Source organism: Saimiri boliviensis, chromosome 11 (genome assembly GCF_048565385.1).
Source record: "Saimiri boliviensis isolate mSaiBol1 chromosome 11, mSaiBol1.pri, whole genome shotgun sequence".
NCBI lineage: Eukaryota > Metazoa > Chordata > Mammalia > Primates > Cebidae > Saimiri > Saimiri boliviensis.
Window position 1 is genome coordinate 11330745 of NC_133459.1, and position 27401 is coordinate 11358145.

The 27401-nt window shown below is 40.8% G+C and overlaps 1 protein-coding gene across 7 annotated transcripts in view; it reads left to right on the top strand.

The window, feature by feature from the left end:
- The window catches only part of VPS13D (vacuolar protein sorting 13 homolog D), a 304733-nt gene that overhangs the window by 115346 nt on the left and 161986 nt on the right, over nt 1-27401 (top strand). For 4 of the 7 annotated variants that reach the window (XR_012512316.1, XM_074380077.1, XM_074380076.1 and 1 more), the window contains 11 exons: nt 622-744; nt 3146-3220; nt 6680-6785; nt 8121-8273; nt 10564-10699; nt 11776-11823; nt 13721-13871; nt 14062-14272; nt 19222-19469; nt 24453-24644; nt 24952-25078. Coding sequence is in view for 6 of the 7 variants with exons in the window: in XM_074380077.1 (XP_074236178.1) it covers nt 622-744; nt 3146-3220; nt 6680-6785; nt 8121-8273; nt 10564-10699; nt 11776-11823; nt 13721-13871; nt 14062-14272; nt 19222-19469; nt 24453-24644; nt 24952-25078 (1570 nt within the window). In the remaining variant the exon portion in view is untranslated. The remainder of the gene's footprint in view (nt 1-621; nt 745-3145; nt 3221-6679; nt 6786-8120; nt 8274-10563; nt 10700-11775; nt 11824-13720; nt 13872-14061; nt 14273-19221; nt 19470-24452; nt 24645-24951; nt 25079-27401) is intronic. The other 3 variants (XM_074380078.1, XM_074380079.1, XM_074380080.1) reach the window with 3 other exon arrangements.

Here is a 27401-nt window from a genome sequence, read left to right on the forward strand (position 1 = left end):
AAGAGTAAAACTACCTGTGAAGAACTGTCAGCTGAATTTCAGCCTCTGGAGTGCAGTGGCGTGGTCTTGGCTCACTACATCCTCCACCTCCTCGGTTCAAGCGATTGTCCCACCTCAGCCAGCTGAGTAGCTGGGACTGCAGGTGCACATCACCACGCCTGCATAATTTTTGTATTTTTAGTAGAGATGGGTTTTGCTGGTTTCAAACTCCTGGCCTTAGGTGATCTGCCTGCCCCAGACTCCTGCTGAGATTACAGGCATGAGCCACCATACCTGGTCTCCATATAAATTTTAGATTTAGCTTTTTAAATTCCACAAAGTGCCCTATGTGTATTTTGATGGGGATTGTATTGAATCTATAGATTGGTTTAAAGAGAATCTACATCTGTAATGTCTTTCACATTATGATAGAGTTTTATGGTGATGGTTGTCTGTTCACACATTAATATCTCTTTCAATGGAGTGTGAGGCTCTCCAGGGCACAGACTTTCTCAGAATCTAGCGCAGGCCAAGCATGTAATGAGACACTCAATGAAAGCTTGTTTTGCTGAATTGAAATTATTTGACTTGAATCCTCAGTCTTTTTTACTTCTCTTAATATCTCCACGGGATTCTTTCTAGACCAGTATGTAAGTACCAAGGAATCGTGGATGGCAGATTACTGTAAAGATGAGAAGGAAATAGAGTCAACTAAATCAGAAGACTGGATGGGCTCTTCGGTGGATCCTCCATGTTTTGGACAAAGTAAGACTTTTCACTACGCATGTCTAACTAAATCACTTTTGACCTACAAAGCAATGCTTCAGTGAGAAATTCAAATGGAACCATCATTCTGCATGGAAAAAACCCACAGGAAATTCTGACTATCTTCTATAGTTCTGTTTTAGTCTGCAGGAGACAGTTTTCTGGAATGAACTACTGAACTTATAAATGTGGGCTCTAATTCCACCTTTGCGGGGGAGAAAAGATCTGCAACATGTAATTCCTAAATCCTGGTAACACTGCATATGAGCTCGTGCACCTGAGAATGCACCAGGAGCAGCTGTGCTTTGTGTTTTACTCTGCATAACATTGGTTTTCTAATTGATTGGATTTTTTTGACTGGGTTTTTAAAAGCATCTTTTTGGTCTTCTAAATCTAGAGATAGAGGGTTTGGACATATTCTTGAAAAGACGGCGAGCAGGAGCCCATGTGGAAAAAGTTGTTAAAAAGGGAGCCCTGTGCTGTTGATAAAGTGTAAAAGAATCGAATGCCCTGCCTCTCGAAGAAAGAGGAGTCAGCTTGCTCTCTGTCGATGATGCGTTCTTTCCTTATTTAATGCCTCACCAGCTCTGTTTTCCTCAGAGCTGGGAGTTGGTGATGGACAACTGCATGGTCTTAGTTGTTCCACAAGCCATTGTCATCCAAATTTAGCTCAGCTCCAGCTCTTTCAATGTGGTTTCTTCGGGGAGTCTTGGCTGGACTTCACATAGCTCATGAATACTTAAATATTCCATCTGGTCTGCAAACGTGTCATGGGAAGATGGGTGTTCTCAGTGGATGAAGTAATTGTACTGGTTCATCTCTCCTCAGGGCGTATAAGTGGACTTTCTGTCTGCCTTGTATTTTTAGAAAGAGACACAAAGAAACGTCAGCTGTGCTTGTTCTCTGTTTTCCCAGGCTGTTGCTTCTGAGTCTCAAGGTCATTGCTTAGGAGCCAGGGCTTTTCAGATATTGTCAGCTTTGATTTTGGCTTCTCCTCCAACCTTCCCAATTTGTGCATCAAGAAAATGTAGCATAGTCTACCCAGAAGACTCTAAGTGATCTTTGTAATATGTCCAGAGAGTGTGTTTCTAAAACATTATTCATGCCGGGGCACCTTCAATTCAGAGTCAAACTCCAGCAAGGGCTAGTCTGCACTATTCTGGTGAAAGATTTTCTTGTCCCTGTCTTTCTTCTTTCGTTCCTCTCTCCCTGCCTCCCTTTTTTCTTCCTTTTTAAAATTTTTGTCCCGCTTTCTTTCTCTATAGTTAAATAGCTTCCTTGTCTATATTAAATGCTGGTGCTGAGTTAAAGCTTCATTTTAATTTACTTAATGATTTTTGTGGATATTTAGGCTTATAAAGGTGTAATATATCTTTTTAATCAGACATAACTTGAATATATATAAATTTCCAAACCTCTTTTCTTATTGGAAACTCCTGGATGGTAGTATAGCACATTCCAGGATTGTATTCTTTTAGCAGGCCTACTAAAATGATCGTTGGGAATTTATTTTGAAAGTAAGTAGGTTTCAACCTTGTTGAACTAATCAGAAACTTTCAGATCCTATTTAAAAATAGTTAATCGTATTTCCCCAAAAGTTATGCATTTTATTCAGACCAGCCTTAAAATGAGCCCTTGGAATAGCCCTTAACATGAAATTTAGCTTAAGGGACCTGCTGATCTCTCGCTGTTTCTTTATCAGGGGAAAGAAAATATCAGCCTCTCTTTGACAAAATTGTTGGCTTTGTTCAGTCGGGGCTGAGATTTTGCAGGTAAACCTGGGCAGTGTGGCACTTCATTGAATTCATTAGTTTTGTATTCCAAGGACATTTTATGAAAATATCAAATATTCTGGAAACTTCCATGTTTGATTTAGAATTTAAATAAACACTATGAGATAACTCCTTGGTAGAGATTGTTTAAATTTGGAATACATACTGATTCTTCCCTGAATTTTTCAGATCCCCTGAGACTGGCATTTTACTGCTGTGTTTTCCCAGTTGGAATGGAGCAACCTCCACTAAAATCTGTACTGATTGATTTTTGTAACTTTTTTATACCATTTAAGAACATGAAAGCTTTAAATTAAAAATCTTCAAAAGGGCTTGTCATTCTGTTCAAGAGAATGTTCAATACATATTCGTCTAGTTCAGGAAAAAAAAAAAAAAAAAGAAGCATGCTACTTTGATCCAGCCTCCACAATAAAAACTAGCATAAAAATATGTTCACTGTGTCAAGTACATCCTTAGCACTTAGTAATCACTGATGGGAATGACCCTGTACTTGCATGATGCTTGCTATTTTTGTAATGCTCTCTATTTGTGCTTATGGTTTGGAAGTGAGTCTTCTTATTTCACTGTATTTATTCTTAGCCTCTAACTTTGTCTCTCCTGTCTACCAGGCCTCCCCCTTGTCTACCTTAGAACTAGGAGTACAGCCAGTCTGACTAACCTAGAGCACCAGATCTATGCTAGAGGTACAGTATAGCCAAGCGAGGGCTTGCTTTATTTTTCTGTTTTAAGAACTGCCTTGTATGTATATACACATATATCTATATATATATATTTTAATGAGTGGGAGCTGACTGGGGTTATTCCATGTTGTGAGTAATTTAGTAATGGGAAAGAACATTTCCAACTGATGAACAGAGGTGCTTTATATCAGCTGATTCTTACATTGTTTCTCTTCCATCTCCCTTAACTTTGGTGGAAATGGAACAAACTCCACAGTGTATAATGTAGAAATATGTTAATACAATACCAATTAGAGGTGCTTTCTCGTATTGAAAAGCAAGTGGATGGAGGGACACTGTGCTCATCAAGCAGTGGTGCCACATGTCTTAAGTGTATGAACTACCTACCGAAGATTCTCATGGGGCTCTGGAATAGGCACTGTAGTGATAGGGATATCACAAAAAAACATTTATCAGTAAATAATTGCTTAGACACAAACCTCAGTTTCTTTGGATGTGAATGTTTGTGTTTAGGAGATAAAGAAAATGTTCTTTATTTCTATCTCTGACCCTCGAAAGTTTCTTGAGAAATTCACTGGGAAGTGAATATGGTAGAAAACACCATAAACATGGAGGAATTGGAGTCCCAAGGTGTTCGTGTTTTATTTTAGGGAGTGCAATTTAATCTGAATGGTTTATGTGTGTACAGGGCAAATTCCAGATCATGCGTCATGACTTTTTTTTTTTTTTTAATGAAAAAAGGCCATAGGAACTCTCTCTACCAGGAATACAGAACAGGGATGTACATACACATGGGGCATTGCCATGGGTTTTTTTTTCTGGACAATTTTATCAGGGTGGATGTTTGAGGGAGGGCTCATGAAGAAAGTCCAGAGCTGAATCTTCATTTATTCATGTATTTCTGCTTCTAAGCTTTCTATATGTTACTTAATCTTCGAGGCTTAGCCAAGCATTATTCCTGTTTAGCTGATAAGGACAGTGAGGCTCAGAGATACTGTGTGATTTGCCTTTATTCACTTGACCAGCTGGTAGCAAACCTAGGACTTTAATCTGTTTCTTATGATTTACAAGCCAGCTCCTTTCTGATGGACTGAGCCGCTTATATAGCATGACAACGTACACTGTTTGTAATGGCAAAATTACTGTGTGAAATAAGTCCAAAGGGGTAGAAATTTCCTTAGCTGGAGCTGTTTGAAGCTGAACTTGGATGTGAGTAGCTTTAGAGCCTCTCTCAGACCATGAAGAAATTGGGTTTGGTCACTAGAGGCAGATTTTCTGAGGCCACTAGGGAATAATGTTCTCTTTGACGGACTTGGGAAATTTTGTCTCTGGTGCTGTGCCAAAGGCAAGTACATAGTTTATTTGGACCCTGGTGCAGGAGATGTCAGATTTGTTGCCTGATGTTGAGTTTGGATTCGCGTGCATGCTGTGTATTTTCATTCTCAGAGAAATGGGTTCTTGAAGCCTGTACTGTTATGTCTAATCGATGCAAGAAGCCTGGAGACCTAAGCACTGTGCCTGCTCATGCCGTTTAACTCCAAAGCAGTGTACTTGTGAATATATTTGTATGGATTTGCAGCACTTTATTCTGTATAACAAACTGATCAAAGCCATCTGCCACCTGTTCTTTTTAAATCTAATTTGCAAATGGAAACTTACAGTCTGGCTCACAGTGGGATATGAAAGCACATCTGGCTTCTTTTTCTCCTGGGTCCTTTATCTACTGTAATAAAAGCAGCTCTCTCATTGCACTCATAGAAGAGGGAGGTGCCTTTCAAAGTGCCACAATAAATACCGTTTACCCTGCAGACAGCTCTTAAATTTTTTACTCCCCCTCTGCTCTTGTCAGCAGCCTTACAGCTACTCTTTAATTTTCTACTTGATGAGCACTAATTTTTTTTTTTTAAAGCAAACTTTGGGAACTAAGTAAGGCCTTTGGGGTGAGAAAGGGACATATTCCTACGGGAGATTGTCTTTAGAAGTATTTGGGGTATCTCTAAATGACTGACCACAACACTGTGGGAACACACTGGAGACTGCTCATTTATTTAGCAGATTACTGTATCTTAGACTGCCCAAACCATTGTCATTATCAACAGAGAACCTGCCTTGACCCGAAGTTGCTTGGTTTGCTTTGTTTACAGTACTAATCTCTGAAAACTTTCAGAGATATAAGGGAAAAAAGGAAGTGATTGCTTTTTAAAAGGCAGTGATAATTACTGTCTGTTAAGATACAGTCCCATGCCTCAGTCTGGAGCTTGCAGAAGGCAAGACATGTTGCAGTTTGTCTTCCCGATTCTGTTGGCAGAAAATGTCCTGTAGGATGAATGCAATTTTGCTCTCGTGTTCTCTGCAGTTAGCATTTGCAGCTTCCTCTAGATGTCATTTTCTCCCAGCTGCAGAGCATATGGATCACGGTCTTTCTCAGGCTGTCTTCATACTTTAATTCTGGACACACAATAAAATTGAGCCACACCTCCCTTTTTTTTGTTAGTTGTGTGCGCGTGTTGTGAACATGTCAACCAGGAGGCTTTCTCACACTGGTTTGCCGCTGCTGCTTCCCTATTCGTGTGGCCAGTGGAGAAGCCAGGCCCTTGGTTAGAAGAGCTGCTGCCCCTCCTTTTGGCACCCTTTGTTCCATGTGGAACCACACAGCACGGGCAGCGGTGCCTGCAGAGGGATCTGTCTCCCAAAGCAGCTGGGGCACCAGAAAGCCTGCTTTCGTTTCTTACAAGGTTTATAGTCAGGTCAGCGCGCTCTAGAATTTGGTTACTTACAGTTTTGTGTTGATTGTTGTCTCTTTCCACTTTCCCTGATTAGAAGCTCTTTTGTGCAATAAAGCCGTATTTTATGTTCCTTTTATAGCTTCCATGGTACTGGTATCTATGTTTAAAAAATGAGCTAACAATTTTGTTTGGAAAGCTTTCAGATAGTGTACTTCTGACTTTCCAGGGAGACAAAAACGACCATTAGTAGAAGAGAATAGGAAAGAATGTTTTTTATTTTGTTACAAAATGTATACTATGACTTAGGGTAACTTACTTAAAGGAAGGGAGGTTTCTTTAAAGTAAAGGCTTTTTGGACAAAGTTTAAGTACATACCATATATCTTGCTACAGTTTAGGTTACCTACTTAGAATATAGTTTTTGGGAGTAATGCGGAGGTCCATTTTTATTTCTTTTACGATTCCCACCAAGTTAGGTCCTGATGCTTTCTTCGGAGAGATAAGGCCTGTCAGAGTTGTAGAAGAATTGGGGGCTGGGAATAGTCAGGCAGGGACCAAATTACCCCACAGCAGCCAGCAAATGCACGGAGCCTCTGTTTGTCCTGTTCCTTCTCTCTTGCTTCCACCTTCTGCCCCTTTGCACAAGAGACAACTTTGGGCACTGTCTCCAGGTAGGGGGAGGGTCTCTGCCACACAGATAGAGGCATCTGCTAATAGCCTCCTCCTGTTTGTCGTAGCAGAGGTGAAGACCCCTAAGCGCCGGCAGCCATTTGTCCCCTTTGCGCTGAGGAATCACACGGGGTGCACTTTGTGGTTTGCCACCCTGACAACCACACCCACCAGGTAAGCAGTCAGTTTATTTTACCCCGAGTCATCTCTGCCACCAAAGCCTTCTTGTACCAGCCCAGTAGAGCAAGGTGGGCCCCTTCTTGAGGCTCCTGGGATGATATTTGAATGAATAACTTGCTGTCTTGCTGAGATTTATAATGGAGGTTCTGGTTTTGTAGAGAATCTGTAGTCAGAGAAGCAGGTCCTGAGTCTGAAATAGTTTAATTATGATCTTGATCTTGTTTAAAAGCCAAGCAAATTAAGGATATGAGTAGGAAGTGTGAAAAAGCCATTCTGTCTTTTCTTCTTAATCTCTACCTTCTTTCCCGTTTTTTGTTTTGTTTTGTTTTTGTTTTTTGAGACGGAGTTTCGCTCATTACCCAGGCTGGAGTGCAATGGCGCGATCTCGGCTCACCGCAACCTCCACCTCCTGGGTTCAGGCAATTCTCCTGCCTCAGCCTCCTGAGTAGCTGGGATTACAGGCACGCGCCACCATGCCCAGCTAGCTACTTTTTTGTATTTTTAGTAGAGACGGGGTTTCACCATGTTGACCAGGATGGTCTCAATCTCTCGACCTCGTGATCCATCTGCCTCGGCCTCCCAAAGTGCTGGGATTACAGGCTTGAGCCACCGCGCCCGGCCCCTTCTTTCCTGTTTTAAAGAAGCTATGTACGGTTGTTACACTAAATGTTTTGCCGTTTTCTTCCGAGACTGCTTGGAAAACATCCCCATCCTCCCTCTATCCCTATAGGATTCTTTGATATCTAAAATGCACTTCACCCCAGATGGAATTGGGTGGAGTTTGGAGAACAAAGGAGACTTTACCTAAGCCAGGCGAGAACCTTTTCTAACAAATTTCTGCCTCTTTAGATCTTGGCTCAGCCTGCCAAGTACATGGTGATCATTCCAGCTTAGGTCATAAAGTACATGGCATAAGTAACAGAATCCATTGATTTGAAATCACGTTTCTCCGGCCTCCCCCAAGTATGAGACTGCTCTAGAAGAGAAGCTTTTTTGTTTAACAGTCTAGGTCTGTTAAATTCTAACTAGTCACTAAAATGCCACTTGAAAAAGTCATGCCTTAATTCACATGTACCAGATGCTACTGCTTGAGGTAAGTGACTACAGAGTGACAGCTTTCAGGTATTTCTAAAATTTCAAAGAAGTTGTGATTCGGCCGAAGATAGTTATAGTTAGCAACCCTCAGGGTCATTCCTTGTAGCTAGGTCATACAGCCTTTTATTGCTGGGGATTGAGTTGTGAGAAGGTTCTGCTCCTCAGCATGAGGCTCCTGTGAGAGGGAGCTGGGAAGAAAGAGGGACAAGCTGGTGTCATCTGATTTGGTTCCAGGGCTGCACTGTCTCACAGTGGGAGTCCAGGGGTAGTTCCAGAAGGGAATGGAACATTTCTCGATGATGCTCACAATGTTAGTGAATGGCGAGAAGTCCTCACAGGTGAAGAGATTCCCTTTGAATTTGAAGCAAGAGGAAAGTTAAGACACAGGTAAAGTATGGTTTGTTCTTTTCCCTAAAAAATGAAAAATAGATGTAAGTGAGGGTCCCTAAAGTTTTGCCTTTTCACTAGCCTTATTACTGATTTTATTTTATTTATTTATTTTTGAGATGGGGTCTTGCTCTGTTGCTTTGGCTAGAGTGCAGTGGCACAATCTCGGCTCACTGCAACCTCTGCCTCCTGGGTTCAGGCAACTCTCTCGCCTCAGCCTCCCAAGTAGCTGGGATTACAGGGATGCTCCACCACACCTGGCTAATTTTTGTATTTTTAGTAGAGATGGGATTTCCCTATGTTGCCCAGGCTGGTCTCGAACTCCTGACCTCAAGTGATCCTCCTTGGCCTCCCTAAGTACTGAGATTACAGGTGTGAGCCACCCCACCTGGCCCCTTATTAATGATTTTAATATCTTCTTTTTAAAAGATATTTAGAAAATCAGTGTTTTCTTTTATTTTTTATTTTATTTTTGTAGAGAAGGGGTCTCACTGTGTCACCCAGGTTGGTCTCAAACTCCTGGGCTCAAGCAGTTCTCTCACTTTGGCCTCCCAAAATGCTGGGATTACAGTGTGAGCCACTGCATCTGGCCTCCTTTTAAAAAATAAAGACTTTGTAGCTATCTTGGAAATATATATTTTTCCATTAAATTAAATAAATCTTTCCACTTATTTCACATGTGAGGTGATAACCTGTGTGTTTCACATAATTTGGTGGAAACATAGATCATAACACTCAAGTTTATTGCATCTTGGCCTGATTTTCGTGATGGATTGGTGACATGGTATTCTTAAAAGTTTCTCAATGTAGGTTGATTGCAATTTTAATTTACATATATGCTGCATAGTACTTTTAGCAAGCAGATAGTTTCAGGAAGCAGAGCTAATAATAAGACAAATTCTCATTCTAAAAAGAATTGATCTGGGGAGACTGCTGGCTGATGCATTCCTGAAGTAGCCAGACTCAAAATGGTATGAATGTTCTATCTGGTTCTTTCTGGTTACTGAGAGATCATATAATGTCATAAAATAAAGTGCTCTATTATTTACAAATATTTTTCTGTGCTCAGGCTATCCAGTGGATATGAATAGGTTAAGACAGCATTTGAACAGGTTAAGACTTAGTACTTGAGCCTCATACTTGTTTTCAAGCTCAGCTGAAATTGAAGAGATTGGCCTTAGCTTTCTGTAATTATGTGCTTTTTTGTGGTGCTTTCAGTTACTGAATGTAAGCCTGCTCGAGTTGAGCAGGTTTCCTTTTGCATAGCTTTGGTACCCGCACACATTGTTTCCAAGAAGCAAGAGTTCTGCACCTGTGGAACTCCAGGGGTTTTATAGGAAAAATAATCACTATGCTGGACACACGTGCACTTGGAAGCCACTTTAGAGTTTCCAGGTATGAGCAGTGGGCATTTTCCCGTCAGTCCATATAGTTCTTGGAGAAGCTCACTACAGAACTGTTGGGAACATTTCTTAATAAGCCTAGCCTCTGTCATATCAGAAAGAGTTTGACCTCTGTCATTTCAGTTTTTGTTTCCATGTTTCGTAACCCATTTCAAGTCCCACTATTCTGCTTGAATTCTTCCAAATAAATGCCTTTTCTGGCTTTTCCCCCCTTTGGCACACTACACCCCACCCCATGCCTCCCTCCCCTCTTCCTGTCAGCCTTAAATCCAGTTCCCCGTTTCACTTCTGGCTTGAATTAGGCAAAATCTAAAATAGAATTAAATGTGCAATTTCCTCCTGTTCCTCCTGTTCTGCCCACTGCCTTCTGCTCCAGTTTTAGTTGAGCACAGGAGCCCTGACATGAGGGCTGTGCCTCTCCTTCCCTGCCTGCAGTCATGCAGGGCTGGAGCCAAATGACCGTGTGTGGTTCTGAGAGAAGTGGGATTTCAACAAAGGAACCAGGAAGAAGAATTTTTTATGCATTTCCAAGAGTATGGTTGTATGGTTAAATTGCTAGTGCATTTTTCCTACCTCAGTGACATCAGTATAGAGGTTGGGGTAAGGTGGGGAAAGACCTGGGCTCGTGTACAGGACTTGTGTGGCTTGTACAATGGAGGATAAATGTCACTCTTAATCAAACCTTATAGGTCTTGCAGTTTGTGTTGTAAGTATAAAACCCAGTTAAACCGTGCTCCTGATTGCTCTTGGATTAGCTAATCTCCAAAAGGTTTAGCCAACTGGGATTTTGCATCATTATATGCTAAATCAGATCTGTGTCTTTGCTTCTACTTTTCATCCCTTCTGAAGATTGTGCTTAACATCTTTTTCTGTGTTCTGCCTGACAGACACACCCATGACCTCCGGATTCATCAACTGCAAGTGAGAGTAAATGGCTGGGAGCAAGTGAGCCCAGTGTCTGTGGACAAAGTCGGGACCTTTTTTCGATATGCAGCACCAGATAAAAATTTATCTTCCTCTACGGTGTGTGGCTGTCAGGAAGGCAGATGGTTAAGTCTGTAATGAGCTTACTCTAGTGAAACTTTCTTGTTCTTTCTTTCCCTTAATTCTAGGAAGAAGATTAAGATCATATTAGATCAGTCATAGGCATTGGTAATCAATATGTAGATAAGCCAGGCAATGGTTAGTTTCAGTAGAAAAACAAGATTTAAAGTCAGCGGTAACATTTTCTCACCAGTGCAGATCCATTTCATGCTAGTTGACTGGCAGTTTGTTAGTCTGCTGAACCTGAGTCTTGGCTTTATTTCACCCAATGTAATGCTTTCCATATATGCCGTCTTTTTAATATTTCTTATAATGCAGCACCTTGATCCTTTTCGCTCTGTGTCCCCAAGTCGTTCCCTGTGGCACAAGAGAGATGTCCACTGTCGTTTGTTTTCTGATCGCACATGCTCTCATGCACCCTTCCCCTCATTTCATCCCTGCCTGTAGTGCTAGTGGTTGGAGGAACAGCCCAGGAATTGATGCAGGTAGCATCCCGGACTTGTACATGCAGATGGAGGCTGACATCCTTGCTGACAGAGCTGCTGTAGGTGTTCTTGCCCCATCCTCGTTCATACTTGATAGGATGCTTGCACTTATTTTTGGGTAGCCAGTGGTGAGGTGGAAATGCAGATTTGCAGAGATGATAATGCAGCTTTCTTCATGAAAACTATTCTTAGAGAACACTGTTGCACAAGTGTTCATTTTTACTGTTGCTTCGTGTCCAGGTTTCTTAGAAAAAAAAACAAAAACAAAACCTTTTCACAATTACTTTTCAGCCTAAGTTTATGTCTGGTAATGAAAGGACCAATTCCCTCTTAGGTACCTTTCCTACTGCCCTGATATGTTGGTGAGAAATTTGGCACATGTTGAAAGGTTATAAAACGAATATTGTTTTTTCCATGTCTTTAATAGATGTTTTATCTTCATAATAGACTGTGCTTTACCTGAAAGTATTTACAAACACCACCCTTTCAAGCAAATTATGTAGTCATTGAATTTAATGATGCCAATGGTCTTAAATCTGTGCTGACGGTAACTTTTGGAATCTTTCTCAGATTGGCAGCCCAAGCAGCAGAACAAATATTATACATCCCCAGGTTTATGTAAGTACGATTTTCCTGTTGTCATTGTGTTTATCGAATATATACACTGCACCTGAACCATACGGATGTGCATTTCTTAAGATCAGAGGACTTTATGACATATATGCCATTTAATTGATCTCTGCCCTTTTCTATTAGTGATAACCTTCCTTTTCCAAAAACTTGCAGGAAAATGTTTTCACCTAACTTGGTGTGTGAGACCAAGTATTACAGGAAAGGAGAAGAAAAGGCAAATGTTTGGTCCAAGGTCTCCTTCTCATTCTTAGTTAAAGTAAAATGACCTCTGGTATGGCCATATGTATTTCATAGGTTTGAGTCCGAAGATCATGAAAGTAAATAAGAAGGAAAAAGTAGCATTTATTTCCTATTTGACTTCTGAAACATCATCACATGATGACATTAACAAACTTATTCAAGGCTTTTTATTTATAATTTCTCCTCCCTGAAGATTGTAGGTTTTGAAATGTAAAATTTCAGGTAGGCCTGAAGAATATCAAGGTTTCAAGCAATTGTTTGAAATAACAATATCAAGATTTCAAGCAATTCTTATGGGCTTTGACTATTGGGGCCTTATTAGGATTGGGTCACTGGAAGCTTGAGCTTCGATGATGATTTATGCCTAGGATTGTGTCCCTCTAAAAACACTCTAGAAAATTGTAGTTTGCCTTTTCATTTGGACTTCCTAGAAGTCTTGGTTCAAAACATGGAGCTCTTCATTGTTTATTGGGTTGACTTTAACATGCTGTTTGTCTGAATAAGACAGTTGGCAGAATGAAAAGCTTGTGTCATGCCATTTGTTTCTCCAGTAAAAAGCATTGTTAGTATGTTCTGGACACTCATTCTAAGAGTAATACTTTCAGAGACTTTTTCTTTGGTGTACCTAACATGGGATTTTCTACTTTTAAGAAAATTTCCTGTCACATGGTGTTAGCACAAAATGTGTGTTGAATGTGTGAATGAACATATGGAAAAATAACGTAATGGCTGTAACCCAAGACCAAAAATAAATAATTTCCTTTCATTATGTTGAGTTTCTGAGCCCTGGTGTCCTTTATGAACGAGCCATTATTGAACAGAGCCTGGAAGGTTATTGTGAAGAAAGAAAAGTGTGTTTTCAAAGTTCTTTAAAATACAGACGTTGGGTTTTATATAGGCATGCCAACAAATAGTATATGGACCTTAGAAACAAAGAAGTTACTCTTTGTTCCCATGAAAGGCACACCAATACAGACAATTCTTTTACACTTTCTGGATTTTACAAAGACAAATGTTAATCTCAGAAGACTTCCTTCTGTTTTTCTGTATTTGGGCAGTACTGAACCCATTGTTTGGATATTAATCTAGGAGGAAAATAACACAGAAGGTAAATCATTTAATGTTTTGCAAAGTTCTACCTCATTGTTTTTAATTTTAATTGCATTGGATGCTCTTTATTTAATTCCCTGCCAGTAGAGTAGAAAACAAGTGTTTTTCAGTTTTCTTATAAGGAACTCAGGGGCTTTATGAATCAAGGATAATTTCCAGCAGATACTTTCTTACCAAATTACAGGAAGTTTGGCAAATTGGATAGGTTGTTATCACAGTCTCAGGTGAATGTTTTTTATAATGTTTCTAGAGGCTTAGGATTGATTTTTCTTAGTTACATACTTTGTGATATCACATCTGAGTGGATTACCTATTTTTGTAGAACTTTTTAGAATTAATGTTTTTAATATTGTATATGTATAAGATGTTTACTCCCTGTAAAGCCAAGTGGCTTTAGCATTTAATGACTGATTTCACTGCAGAGCTGTAGTAGCACTAAGATGCTTTTAAGTTAGACATTCTGATCGATATCATTATATTTTGTATGTTTTTTCAGAAACATAATTATTTTGTCTTTACCTCTCTTTTACAGTTCTCTTCACTCCCACCAGTGCGGGTGGTCTTCGCGGTGACTATGGAAGGCAGTGCACGGAAAGTGATCACTGTCCGGTCAGCCCTCATTGTGAGGAACAGACTTGAGACGCCAATGGAACTGAGACTGGATAGTCCATCAGCTCCAGACAGTATGTTTTCATTGTCTAAAATGTAGTAAATGCTGATAAATATTTCTTGACTGTTGTCAAGTCTCTTTTTCCCCAGTGGTGTCTTCTCCAGCAGTCAGTATACATGGTCTGTCTTCTTCTGTCCTGAGATGGTCAGTCTTTGGGGTGGAGAACCATTGCCTGAAAGTGCTAACCCTTATTTCTGTGGCAGAGCCAGTGGTGCTTCCTGCTGTCATGCCAGGGGATTCGTTTGCTGTGCCTTTACACCTCACTTCTTGGCGGCTACAGGCTCGGCCCAAAGGATTGGGTGTATTTTTCTGTAAGGCTCCTATTCATTGGACCAATGTAGTGAAGACTGCAGAGATTAGTAGCAGTAAACGAGAATGCCACTCTATGGACACAGAAAAAAGCCGATTTTTCAGGTATGTAGCACCACTACAGTAGCATGTCACTTTTGCTTTTTTTTTTCTTTTGGAATGACTTTATTACCATTCTTTCTCTAAAGACCCTTAGAGATTCGGTTATCCTTATTTGAACTCTAGAGTTCTTATTCCTTGAGTTTTTAAGTTTGGGTTCATGAGAATTCAAGTGCTAACTCTTGGTGGAATCTGGGGAGGCTTACTTATATGGGAGAAACAGCCACCTCACACACTGTTTACACAAGAGAGGGCACCTGGAGAGGGGAAGGCAAACAAACAGAAAATAATGAGTTCTCATTCCAAAACTGGAAAGGAAAATCCTGGGGTTTGGAGTTTTTTGAACGAGAGATTTCAAAATAATTTGAAGGTTTATGTACCTAACACTGACTTTCTTGAGAACATTGACAAAATTGTCTAACCATTTAAACTCCTGTTTTCCCATTATACAAGAGTATGTTACTAGATTCAACGTTGGAAAAAATACTGGATTGCTTTTGTTCTACCCTCACAAATTTAGACTTCAAACTTATTTAAAGAGGATTAGCTTTAGTTTCTTTTATATTGAAGGCAGACATTCATTTGATTTAGAGAAGAGATACCAGAATAGTGTAAAGAATTCCAGCATATTCCTTACCCAGATCTGTGAATTGTTAACAGACTAAAGGAAGAAATACATAAAATATGTAACTGGAGTTGGTAGATTTGAACACTTCCATTTCAGTAATTTATAGAACAAAAAAATGAATAAATATGTAAAAGATTTGAACAGTGTTATCAATGAGCTTGTTCTAATAGATATTTACAGAACACTTTACCCAGAAACTCCAAATTATACATTCATTTCAAGTATGTCTGGAACACTCATCAAGAGAGAGCAACTGTTGGGCCATAAAGCAAAGATCAATAAATGTCAAAGAATTGAAACCATACAGAATATATTTCCTGATTACAATAGAAGTAAACTAGAAATCAACAGCAGTAAGATACCTAATAAATCCCCAACTATTTCAACATTGAACAGTATATTTCTAAATAACCCATGAGTCAAATAAGAGAAATCACAAAGGAAATTAGAAAATATTTTGAACTGAATGATAATAAAAGGCAGACATGTTAAAATATGGGGGATGCAGCAAAAGCAGTTCGGTGGGGGGGGAAGGTACAGTTTGTAAATCCTCATATTAGAAAATGGGGAAGATCATTTGGTTAAGACTCATTAATTTTAAAAAAGAAAAGAAAATGAAGAAACCATAAAATCACTGATTTAATCTTCTACTTTCAGAAGTTAAAGAAGAGCAAATTCAAAACAAAGAAATAGGAAAGGGAGACAATAAAAATGTGTCTGGAAATCAGTGAACTAGAAAATAGAAAATCAACAATGTCAAAATTGTCATCAATTTGATAAACTTCTAGCAAGACTTGTTCAAGGAGAAAGGACAGAAAATACAAATTACCAATATAAGGAATGAAAAAAATGAGGCATCACTACAGACCCTGTAGACATAAAAAGGATGAAAAGGAGATAAGAACAATGTTATGCCAGTGCATTCCACATGTAAATGTGAGAAACGCAAGTCAACAAAACCGACACAAAGAAGAAATAGAAAATCCGGATATCCCAGTGCCCAAATTAAAGTATCTAAATTAAAAGAACTTTAACTCTTAGAAAAGCCTTTGTCCACAAAGAACATTGTAGGCCCATATAACATTACTAGTGAATTCTACCAGGTGTTTAAGGAAGAAATAATAACAGTTTTACACAAGATCTTTCAGAAAATAGAAGAGGAAAGAACAATTTCTAACTCATTTTATGAGGCCAACGTATCCCTGATACCAAAACCTGTTATATCTACTATGTAAAAACTATGAGCCAGTGTTCCCCATGAAGAGACGCAAATATCGTTATCAAAAAAAAAATTATTTTATTGTATTATTTTGAGATGGAGTTTCACTCTTGTCACCCCGGCTGGAGTGCAAGGGTGCTATATTGGTTTACTGAAACCTCTGCCTCCCCAGTTCAAGCAATTCTCCTGCTTCAGCCTCCCGAGTAGCTGGGATTACAGGCGCCCACCACCACGCCCAGCTAAGTTTTGTATTTTTAGTAGAGACAAGGTTTTACCACGTCGGCCAGGCTGGTCTCAAACTCCTGACCTCAGGCAATACACCCACCTTTGGCTTCCCAAAGTGCTGGAATTATAGGCCTGAGCCACCGTGCCTGACCAAAAAAATTTTTTTTTAATTGAGACAGAGTCTTGCTGTGTTGCCCAGGCTGCAGTGCAGTGGAGTGATCTTTGCTCACTGCAACCTCCACCTCCCAGGTTCAAGTGACTCTCCTGCCTCAGCCTCCTGATTAGCTGGGATTATAGGCACCTGCCACCATGTCTGGCTAATTTTTGTGTTTTTAGTAGGGATGGGATTTCACCTTGTTGGCTGGACTGGTTTTGAACTCCTTCAAACTCCTGACCTCAAAAAGTCCATCCACCTCGGCTTCCCACAGTGCTGGGATTACAGGTGTAAGCCACTGCACCCAGCCCTTTATCAGAATAGTAATATTATGAAATGCAATCCAGCAAGTGGTTTATCCCAGAAATTTAACATTAGCTTAATATTTGAAAATCAGTAAATGTAACTCATCATATTAAGAGACTAAAAGAGAGTTGGGTGCATTGGCTCACGCCTGTAATCTCAGCACTTTGGGAGGCCGAGGTGAGCAGCTCACTTGAGGTCAGGAGTTTGAGACCAGCCTGGCCAATATGGTGAAACCCCATCTATACTAACAGTACAAAAAATTAGTTGGGTGTGGTGGTACGCACCTGTAATCCCAGCTACTCGGGAGGCTTAGGCAGGAGAATCGCTTAAACCCAGGAGCTGGAGGTTGCAGTGAGCTGAGAACTTGCCACTGCACTCCAGCCTGGGCAACAGAGCGAGATTCTGTCTCAAAACAACAGAAAAGGAGTAGACAGGCCACAGAATTGGAAAAATATATATAATCTGACAAAGGATTTTTATATAGCATACATGAAGAACTTCCTACAGATCAATAATAAAAACAGCTTAATAAAAAGAATAGACGAAAGATTTGAACTGACAACTTATAGAAGAATATATACAGCCAATAGATAAATGAGAAGAGGCTCAGTGTGATTATTCACTCAGGAAATACACACAGTGGGTAATGTTTTACTCTCACTGAAATGGCTGACATAAAAAAGAATGATAACACCAAATGTTGTCAAAGATGTGGAGACACTGGAACTCTCATAAGTAGCTAGTAAGAGTCTAAAATGGTACGACTGCTTTGGAGAAATGTGTGGCAATTTCTTATAAAAGTAAAGGACTGGCCAGGCACAGTGACTCACACCTGTAATCCCAGCACTTTGGGAGGCCAAGGCCAGGGGAATCACCTGAGGTCAGAAGTTCGAGACCAGCCTAACCAACATGGTGAAACCCTGTCTCTACTAAAATACAAAAAATTAGCCAGACATTGTGGCTCACGCCTGTAATCTCAGCTACTCATGAGACTGAGGCAGGAGAATGGCTTGAATCCAGGAGGCGGAGGCTGCAGTAAGCCAAGATAGTGCCATTGCACTCCAGCCTGGGCAACAAGAGCAAAACTCAATCTCAAAAAAAAAAAAAAAAAAAAAAAAGAAAGAAACAAAACATTAAGGACCCAGCAAGGCCACTTCGGGGTATTTACCTAAAATGAATGAAAAAATATATATCCAAAGAAATACTTGTATAAGAATGTTCATCCGGCCGGGCGCGGTGGCTCAAGCCTGTAATCCCAGCACTTTGGGAGGCCGAGGCGGGTGGATCACGAGGTCAAGAGATCGAGACCATCCTGGTCAACATGGTGAAACCCCGTCTCTACTAAAAATACAAAAAATTAGCTGGGCATGGTGGCACGTGCCTGTAATCCCAGCTACTCAGGAGGCTGAGGCAGGAGAATTGCCTGAACCCAGGAGGCGGAGGTTGCGGTGAGCCGAGATCGCGCCATTGCACTCCAGCCTGGGTAACAAGAGCGAAACTGCGTCTCAAAAAAAAAAAAAAAAAAAGAATGTTCATCCAACCCCAAACTGGAAAAAAACAATCGGCTATCAACAGGATAATGAATAAATTAACAGCAATTTATTCTTAACATGGCATACTACTAAGAAATGAAAAATAATCAAATAGGATGTATACAACAACATGGCTGAATCTTGTTGAGACTTTAAGTTTAAAAAGCCAGAAAAAAGAGTAGCACATACTGCATGATTCCACTTTTATGCAGTTCCGTTAACAGACACAACTGATCCGTAGTGATTAAGGTTAGAAAGTGGTTCCCTGAGCTGGGCGCGGTGGCTCACGCCTGTGATCCCAGCACTTTGGGAGGCCGAGGCGGGTAGATCACGAGGTCAGGAGATCGAGACCATCCTGGCCAACATAGTGAAACCCTGTCTCTACTAAAAATACAAAAATTAGCTGGGCGTGGTGGTGTGCGCCTGTAGTCCCAGCTACTTGGGGGCTGAGGCAGGAGAAATGTTTGAACCCGGGAGGCAGATGTTGCAGTGAGCTGAGATCATGCCACTGCACTCCAGCCTGGTGCCTGGTGACAGAGTGAAACTCTGTCACACACAAAAAAAGAAAAAGAAAGTGGTTCCCTAAATGTTGGAGGAGAATATTGGTTGGAAAAGGCCATCAGGGAACTTTGTGGCATGAGAGAAGTATTCAGTCATTTATTTCGGATGGTGGTTATAGAGGTATGTAGAATTGTCAGAGCTCTCATCAAACTGAATAGTTAAAATCTATACTTATTATTGTATATTATATCTTAGTAAATGTATTGAATTATAAACTGCAAATAATTACTCATTGAACCATTTTAATGTTATTCTTTCTCATACTTAGCTAAGGAGAAAAAAAATTAAGTTATTCAGTCTGATGATTTTCCCACCATTTTATCTTCATAGGTTTTGTGTGGCTATAAAGAAAGAGAATTATCCAGATTATATGCCCTCAAACATATTTTCTGACAGTGCAAAACAGATTTTCAGACAGCCTGGGCATACCATATATCTACTGCCAACTGTGGTAATCTGCAACCTGCTACCCTGTGAACTTGATTTTTATGTTAAAGGAATGCCAATTAATGGGACGCTGAAACCTGGCAAGGAGGCAGCCCTCCACACAGCTGATACATCCCAGAACATTGAACTGGGTAAGGATTTAGTCAAATGATCATTTGTCATTATTCAGTGAAAATATCAGTGAGTATTTTGTGATTATTTGGTAAGCGTCTTGGAGAAATTGGGGCACATGTAATATCTCAGTAAGCCAGCTCAAAGGAATTTGTGCAGTTAAAAAAAATAAACCACCTTTAGCAGGAGGTAGCAGCACACGCCTGTCATCCTAGCTTCTCAGGAGGCTAAGGCGGGAGGATTACTTGAGTCTAGGAGTTTGAGGCTTCAATGGGTTATGCTCATGCTACTGCCCACCAGCCTGAGCAACATAGTAAGACCTAGCCTCTTAAAAAAAAAAAAAAAAAAAAAAAAATATATATATATATATATATATATATATAAAATGATAAGAAAATAACAAACCAAAAGGTTTACAGAGGAAGCACTCAACAGAGCCTTTTTTTCTCTTTTTTCTTTTATTTTTTTTTGAGACGGAGTTTCACTTTTGTTACCCAGGCTGGAGTACAATGGCGCGATCTTGGCTCACCACAGCCTCCACCTCCTGGGTTCAAGCAATTCTCCTGCCTCAGCCTCCCAAGTAGCTGGGACTACAGGCGCGCACCATCATGCCCAGCTAATTTTTTGTATTTTTAGTGGAGACGGGGTTTCACCTTGTTGACCAGGATGGTCTTGATCTTTTGACCTCGTGATCCACCTGCCTCAGCCTCCCAAAGTGCTGGGATTACAGGCTTGAGCCACTGCACCTGGCCCAGAGCCTTTTTTCTTATATTGCTCACATGATGTATGATTGTAGGAAGTCATTTCTTTTTTTCTTTTTTTTTTTTTTTGTTTTGGAGAGAGTCTTGCTCTGTCACCCAGGCTGGAGTGCAGTGGCACAATCTCGGCTTCCTGCAACCTCCGGCTCCCGGGTTGAAGCAATTATCCCGCCCCAGTCTCCTGAGAAGCTGGGATTACAGACACAGGCCATTACGCCTGTTTAATTTTTGTGTTTTTAGTAGAGACAGGGTTTCACCATGTTGGTCTCGAATTCCTGACCTCGTAATTTGCCTGCCTCACCCTCCCAAAGTGCTGGGATTACAGTTGTGAGCCACTGCACCTGGCCATCATTGCATCTTTTTAAACTATGCTTTTCCCAAGCAAAATCTTATGCTTCTTCTCTTTTTAGTGAAAAGGTAAATGTTTGCTAAGCACTCACTCTGTTCCAGGCATAGCTGGATTTTTTCATAAATGTAATCTCATGTAATCCTTACAGAAATAGTTATTTGCCCCATTTTACTGATGAAGAGATAGGGGTTTGGAATGCATCAAGTAATTTTCAGTTGTAAGGATTGTTAAAAGGAAAACTTCAGCCAAATTAAATGAGTTTAATTGAGCAATGAATGATTCGCAAATTGGGCAGCCCCCAGAATCACGGCAGATTCAGAGACTCCAGGGATGCCTCACGATGAGAACAAATTTATAGACAAAAAAGGAAGTGACATACAGATATCAGAGGTGAGGTACAGAAACAGCTGGATTGGTTACAGGTTGGTGTTTGCCTTATTTGAACAGTTTGAACATTCAGCAGTGTATGAGTGGGTTGAAGTATGGCCACTGGGATTGGCCAAGACTCAGCTATTGTTACAGCGACTGACTCCTAAATCAGATCTTCAATCTGGTCTACCTATTAAGTAGGTTGCAGTTCATCCACAAGGATTCACATAGAAGCACAGAGTCCTCAGGCCATATTTAGTTTGTTTTAACAGGGTGAATGAAGTCAAAGTAGAGAATTACCATATTTGCAACACTTAAAGAGGAATGGTGATAATAGTTAACAATGTTGTATGATATATTTTATAATAACTAGAAGAGAGGATTTTTAATGTTTTAACTACAAAGAAACGCCGAATGTTTGAGGTGATGAAAATGCCAGCTACCCTGATTTGATCATTTCACAGTGTATATATGTATTGAGACATCTCACTGTACCCCCAAAATATGTACAATTATTATTATATGTTGATTAAAAATTTAATTACCTCCACCTCCCGGGTTCAAGCAATTCTCTTGCTTCAGCCTCCTGAGCAGCTGGGATTACAGGTTCCCACTACCATGCCCAGCTAATTTTTTTTTTTTTTTTTTTTTTTTTTGAGACGGAGTTTCGCGCTTGTTACCCAGGCTGGAGTGCAATGGCGCGATCTCGGCTCACCGCAACCTCCGCCTCCTGGGTTCAGGCAATTCTCCTGCCTCAGCCTCCTGAGTAGCTGGGATTACAGGCACGTGCCACCATGCCCAGCTAATTTTTTGTATTTTTAGGAGAGACGGGGTTTCAGCATGTTGACCAGGATGGTCTCTATCTCTCGACCTCGTGATCCACCCGCCTCGGCCTCCCAAAGTGCTGGGATTACAGGCTTGAGCCACCGCGCCCGGCTAATTTTCGTATTTTTAATAGAGATGAGATTTCACCATGTTGGCCAGGCTGATCTCAAACCCCTAACCTCAGGTGCTCCACCCTCCTTGGCCTCCCAAAGTGTTAGGATTATAGGCATGAGCCACTGCACCCAGCCAAAAATAATTTTTTTACAAAGCAAATAGGTACTTTTGGAATTTGGACAGAAAATATGTTCCTTTAAGACTACCATACATAGATTGAAGTAATAATAACTTAGATATTTATGATTTTACAGTTTTGTAAGTGCTTTTGCTATATTATTTCATGTTATCTCCATTTCACAGACGGAGGACCTGAAACTCATGGAACTTTAGCTATGTGTCTGTCCCATAGTGACAAGATTACATTGCAATTACCATATAACCCTTGAACTTAATTTAGAAAAGTAGTGCAGTGCTATTCATTCTAAATAAAATAGGTCTTTGGCATATAAGAGGTTAGTTTTCTAATATATTTCTTCAAGTATTTATTAAGCCCCTGTACAAAATAGAAATGTCTGCCTATCCCATCACCATGTAAACACCTAGCACTGCTTCTCCTAAGCATTCTGCATTCCACGGCTTCTCACTTTTCTTAGCAGTTATCTACATTGTGCACATGGGTCCCAGTGAGTTTAAATAACTTATTCCACATGATGGAGGTAGTAAGGACAGACTGGAGTTTTGAAACCAGTCAGTTTGGCTGCAGAACCGTGCCTCTTACCCTGCACTTGTGTTCCTATGTTTCAGGCACCTAGCACAGAGCCTGAAGTATAGCAAACTCCTAAGAATCATAACTATTATTGATAGTTTTCTGATATTCTAACCCTTTTGATTATGCAGTTTAGACTTCCTAGCATGACTTCCAGGCCATCTGGTATGCTTATATTGATTCTTACCCCAGCTAGTGGGAAAGAGCCATTCTTTTTTTTTTTTTTTTGATTGCATTTTAGGTTTTGGGGTACATGTGAAGAACATGCAAGATTGTTGCATAGGTACACACATGGCAGTGTGATTTGCTGCCTTCCTCCCCTTTCTACCTATATCTGACATTTCTTCCCATGCTCTCTCTCCCCAACTCCCCATCCCCCGCTGTCCCTCCCCCATTTCCCCACAACAGACCCCAGTGTGTGATGCTCCCCTCTCTGTGTCCATGCGTTCTCATTGTTCAACACCCACCTATGAGTGAGAACATGGAGTGTTTGATTTTCTGTTCTCGTGTCAGTTTGCTGAGAATGATGGTTTCCAGGTTCATCCATGTCCCTTCAAAGGACACGAGCTCATTGTTTTTGATGGCTGCATAATATTCCACGGTGTATATGTGTCACATTTTCCCTGTCCAGTCTATCATCAATGGGCATTTGGGTTGGTACCAGGTCTTTGCTATTGTAAACTGTGCTGCAGTGAACATTTGTGTGCATGTGTCCTTATAGTAGAATGATTTATAATCCTTTGGGTATATACCCAGTAATGGGATTGCTGGGTCAAATGGAATTTCTATTTCTAGATCCTCGAGGAATCGCCACACTGTCTTCCACAATGGTTGAACTAATTTACACTCCCACCAACAGTGTAAAAGTGTTCCTATTTCTCCACATCTTTTCCAGCATCTGTTGTCTCCAGATTTTTTTTAAAGATGGGGTTTCACCATGTTGGTCAGGCTGGTCTTGAACTCCCGACCTCAGGTGATCCACTCGCCTTGGCCTCCAAAGTGCTTCGATTACAGGCATGAGCCACCACGCCCGGCCTCTTCAGATTTTTTTTAATGATCACCATTCTAACTGGCATGAGATGGTATCTCAATGTAGTTTTGATTTGCATTTCTCTAATGACCAGTGATGGTGAGCATTTTTTCATATGTTTGTTGGCCTCGTGTGTGTCTTCTTTTGTAAAGTGTCTGTTCATATCCTTCGTCCACTTTTGAATGGGCTTGTTTGTTTTTTTCTTGTAAATCGGTTTTAGTTCTTTGTAAATTCTGGATATCAGCCCTTTGTCAGATGGGTAGACTGCAGAATGTTTTTCCCTTAGTTGCCGATTCACTCTAATGACTGTTTCTTTTGCCGTGCAGAAGCTGTGGAGTTTGATTAGGTCCCATTTGTCTATTTTAGCTTTTGTTGCCAATGCTTTTGGTCTTTTGGTCATGCAGTCCTTGCCTACACCTATGTCCTGAATGGCTTTGCCTAGATTTTCTTCTAGGATTTTTATGGTGTTAGGTCTTATGTTTAAGTCTTTAATCCATCTGGAGTTAATTTTAGTGTAAGGTGTCAGGAAGGGGTCCAGTTTCTGCTTTCTGCACATGGCTAGCCAGTTTTCCCAACACCATTTATTAAACAGGGAATCCCTTCCCCATTGCTTGTTTTTGTCAGGTTTGTCAAAGATCAGCTGGTTGTAGATGTGTTGTGTTGCCTCCGAGGCATCGGTTCTGTTCCATTGGTCTATATCTCTGGAAAGAGCCATTCTAATGAAGATTTTTACCAGTTAGATACTTAGTTAATGGTTTTTTGAAAAGGAATCCAATTTACTTTTGCTATGAGCTATTTTGACAAACTGAAGTGAGAACTCTGTACGTTAATAGTTTGTATCTTCTTTAGGGGTATCACTGGAGAATTTCCCTCTCTGTAAAGAATTGCTCATTCCACCTGGAACCCAAAACTATATGGTGAGAATGCGACTCTATGATGTCAACCGTCGGCAGCTAAACCTCACCATTCGGATTGTGTGTCGAGCAGAAGGATCCTTAAAGATCTTCATTTCTGCTCCATATTGGCTGATTAACAAAACAGGTACATACAGGGGCTGCTCAAGTAGGTCTTTGGCATTAGTCATGGGAATTCAGATTTATTTGCTTAGCTAACTAAATGGAGCCAATGCAAATAGATTACTTCAACAGTCTGAGCTGCTGAAACATTCCTGCTTCCATCATAAATGCTTAATCATGCTCAAAACTGTCCTTTTAGACAAGGAACTGAGCCTACTAAATAGATTCAGTTTTTACTCTTTTCCCCCTTGATGATTTTATTCATGCACATCTGCATCTCTTTCAGATAGATTGGGTGGTATTGATGTAAACTTTTCTCCTTCTTCATAAAGGATTGCCACTGATCTTCAGACAGGACAATGCCAAGACAGATGCTGCAGGCCAGTTTGAGGAGCATGAGCTGGCCCGGAGCCTGAGTCCTCTCTTATTCTGCTATGCTGACAAAGAGCAGCCAAACCTGTGAGTACAATTATTTATGGGAAGGGGAAATAAGCTCCCAGGGAAGGGAAGAAATTAGTAAAGGCCATAATATATCCGTGTAAGTAGAAATATACTGTAGATAACAATCCTGACTTGGCAGGGGAATAGAACCATGACCTAATGGGATTTTGGGGGATCTAATTTCTGTGTTATTTGATACCGAAAATAAACCATTTGGTTGGTTTATAATGAAAGCTAGTTTTATTTTACATGCATTGAAGTAGATTTCCTATTCATAACTCTGCCAATGAAGAGAAAGCCACGTGTTCTCCTTCTCTTCTCTGCAGTTTCTCTTCCTCTGTAAACTTTTAGCACAGGCACAGGAGCTGGCCTCAGAATGGACGTAGGCTGGTTCTTTGGTAAAGCCATCAGCCTCATAATCCAATCCAGGATTTGTATAACATTTTGAAATTCGTCCCTTTTACCCTTGAAGTAAAATATGCCATTTTAAGTTCTCAAAGAACTCATTGCATGTTTAAAATCAGGGACAAAAAACAACTGTGAGGATTAGATGACATGTGCTTTTAATGTATGGTAGGAGCATTAATTCACTTTTGTTCTTGGTTTTGACATTCCGCTTTTTACAAGAGTCTTTTAATAGAGCTCTAATCAAAGATAAATGAGTGTATCCAATAGTGTTAAAATGCCATACCCTGTTATCGGTAGAATTATGCTGACAGCTTAACAGAAAGTCTTCTGGAGTACCACACTTCAGTGGGTACTGATGTTTACCCGGGAAGGTTGGAGTATAGATTGGTGTTTGAGGCCAGGAGAGAGGATTGACAAGAGTTCCGCATATTCTAGGGCAGGCGTCCCCAAACTACGGCCCACGGGCTGCATGCGGTCCCCTGAGGCCATTTATCCAGCACCCCCCCGCACTTGAGGAAGGGGCACCTCTTTCATTGATGGTCAGTGAGAGGAGCACAGTATGTGGCGGCCCTCCAACAGTCTGAGGGACAGTGAACTGGCTCACTGTGTAAAAAGTTTGGAGACGCCTGTTCTAGGGGATGCAGCCAGCCTCTTGGCATGTGTAGCAAGTCCAGTCTCATTTTTCTCCTGAAATGATTTGGACAGTTTTAGATTTAGGACTTGACATGTGTTACGCAGTGTGTTTTATCTATGAATTCCACAGTTCCCAAAGCATTTTCACATAGACCATGTCATTGGATTCATCCCACCATCCCAAGGGTTTAGGCAGGGCAGGAAATAATGTGGTTTTGTTTGTTTTGTTTTGTTTTGTTTTGTTTTTTTGAGCCGGAGTTTTGCTCTTGTTACCCAGGCTGGAGTGCAATGGCGCGATCTCGGCTCACCGCAACCTCTGCCTCCTGGGTTCAGGCAATTCTCCTGTCTCAGCCTCCTGAGTAGCTGGGATTACAGGCACGCACAACCATGCCCAGCTAATTTTTTGTATTTTTAGTAGAGACGGGGTTTCACCATGTTGACCAGGATGGTCTCGATCTCTTGACCTCGTGATCCACCCGCCTCGGCCTCCCAAAGTGCTGGGATTACAGGCTTGAGCCACCGTGCCCGGCTTGTTTTGTTTTTTTAATGGAGTCTTGCTTTGTCCCCCAGGCTGGAGTGCAGTGGCCAATCTTGGCTCACTGCAACTTCTGCCACACTTGGGTTCAAGTGATTCTCTTGCCTTAGCCTCCTGAGTAGCTGGGATTACAGGCACGTGCCACCACTTTCATCTAATTTTTGTGTTTTTAGAAGAGACAGGGTTTCAGCATCTTGGCCAGGCTGGTCTTGAACTCCTGAAATCATGATCTACCCATCTCAGCCTCCCAAAGTGTTGGGATTACAGGCGTGAGCCACCACGCCTGACCTAATGTTGTTGTATTTTAAGATGAGGAAACTGAGGCTCAGAGAGAGTGCTACCTTCCCAAGTTTACATCGCTTGTTAGTGGTAGAGCTAGAACACACATTCAGAAATTATGTTGCCAAAATCTGTGACAAGACAATGGCCAACTAAACAGTGCTTTACCATTGTAATAGTACCATCATACTTGTATCTTCTGTACATACGCTTCTTGTGCTTTTAAAAATGAACCCTGGAAACAGCAGTCAGGAAAGGATTCGCTTGACTTGAATCCTTGAGTTTTAGGGGAATATCAGAAATTGCTAGCCGGGCATGGTGGCTCATGCCTATAATCCTAGCTCTTTGGGAGGCTGAGGCGAGTGGATCACCTGAGGTCAGGAGTTCGAGACCAGCCTGGGCAACATGGTGAAACCCCGTCTCTCCTAAAAATACAAATATTAGCTGGGCATGTTGACACAATCCTGTAATTACTTGGGAGGCTGA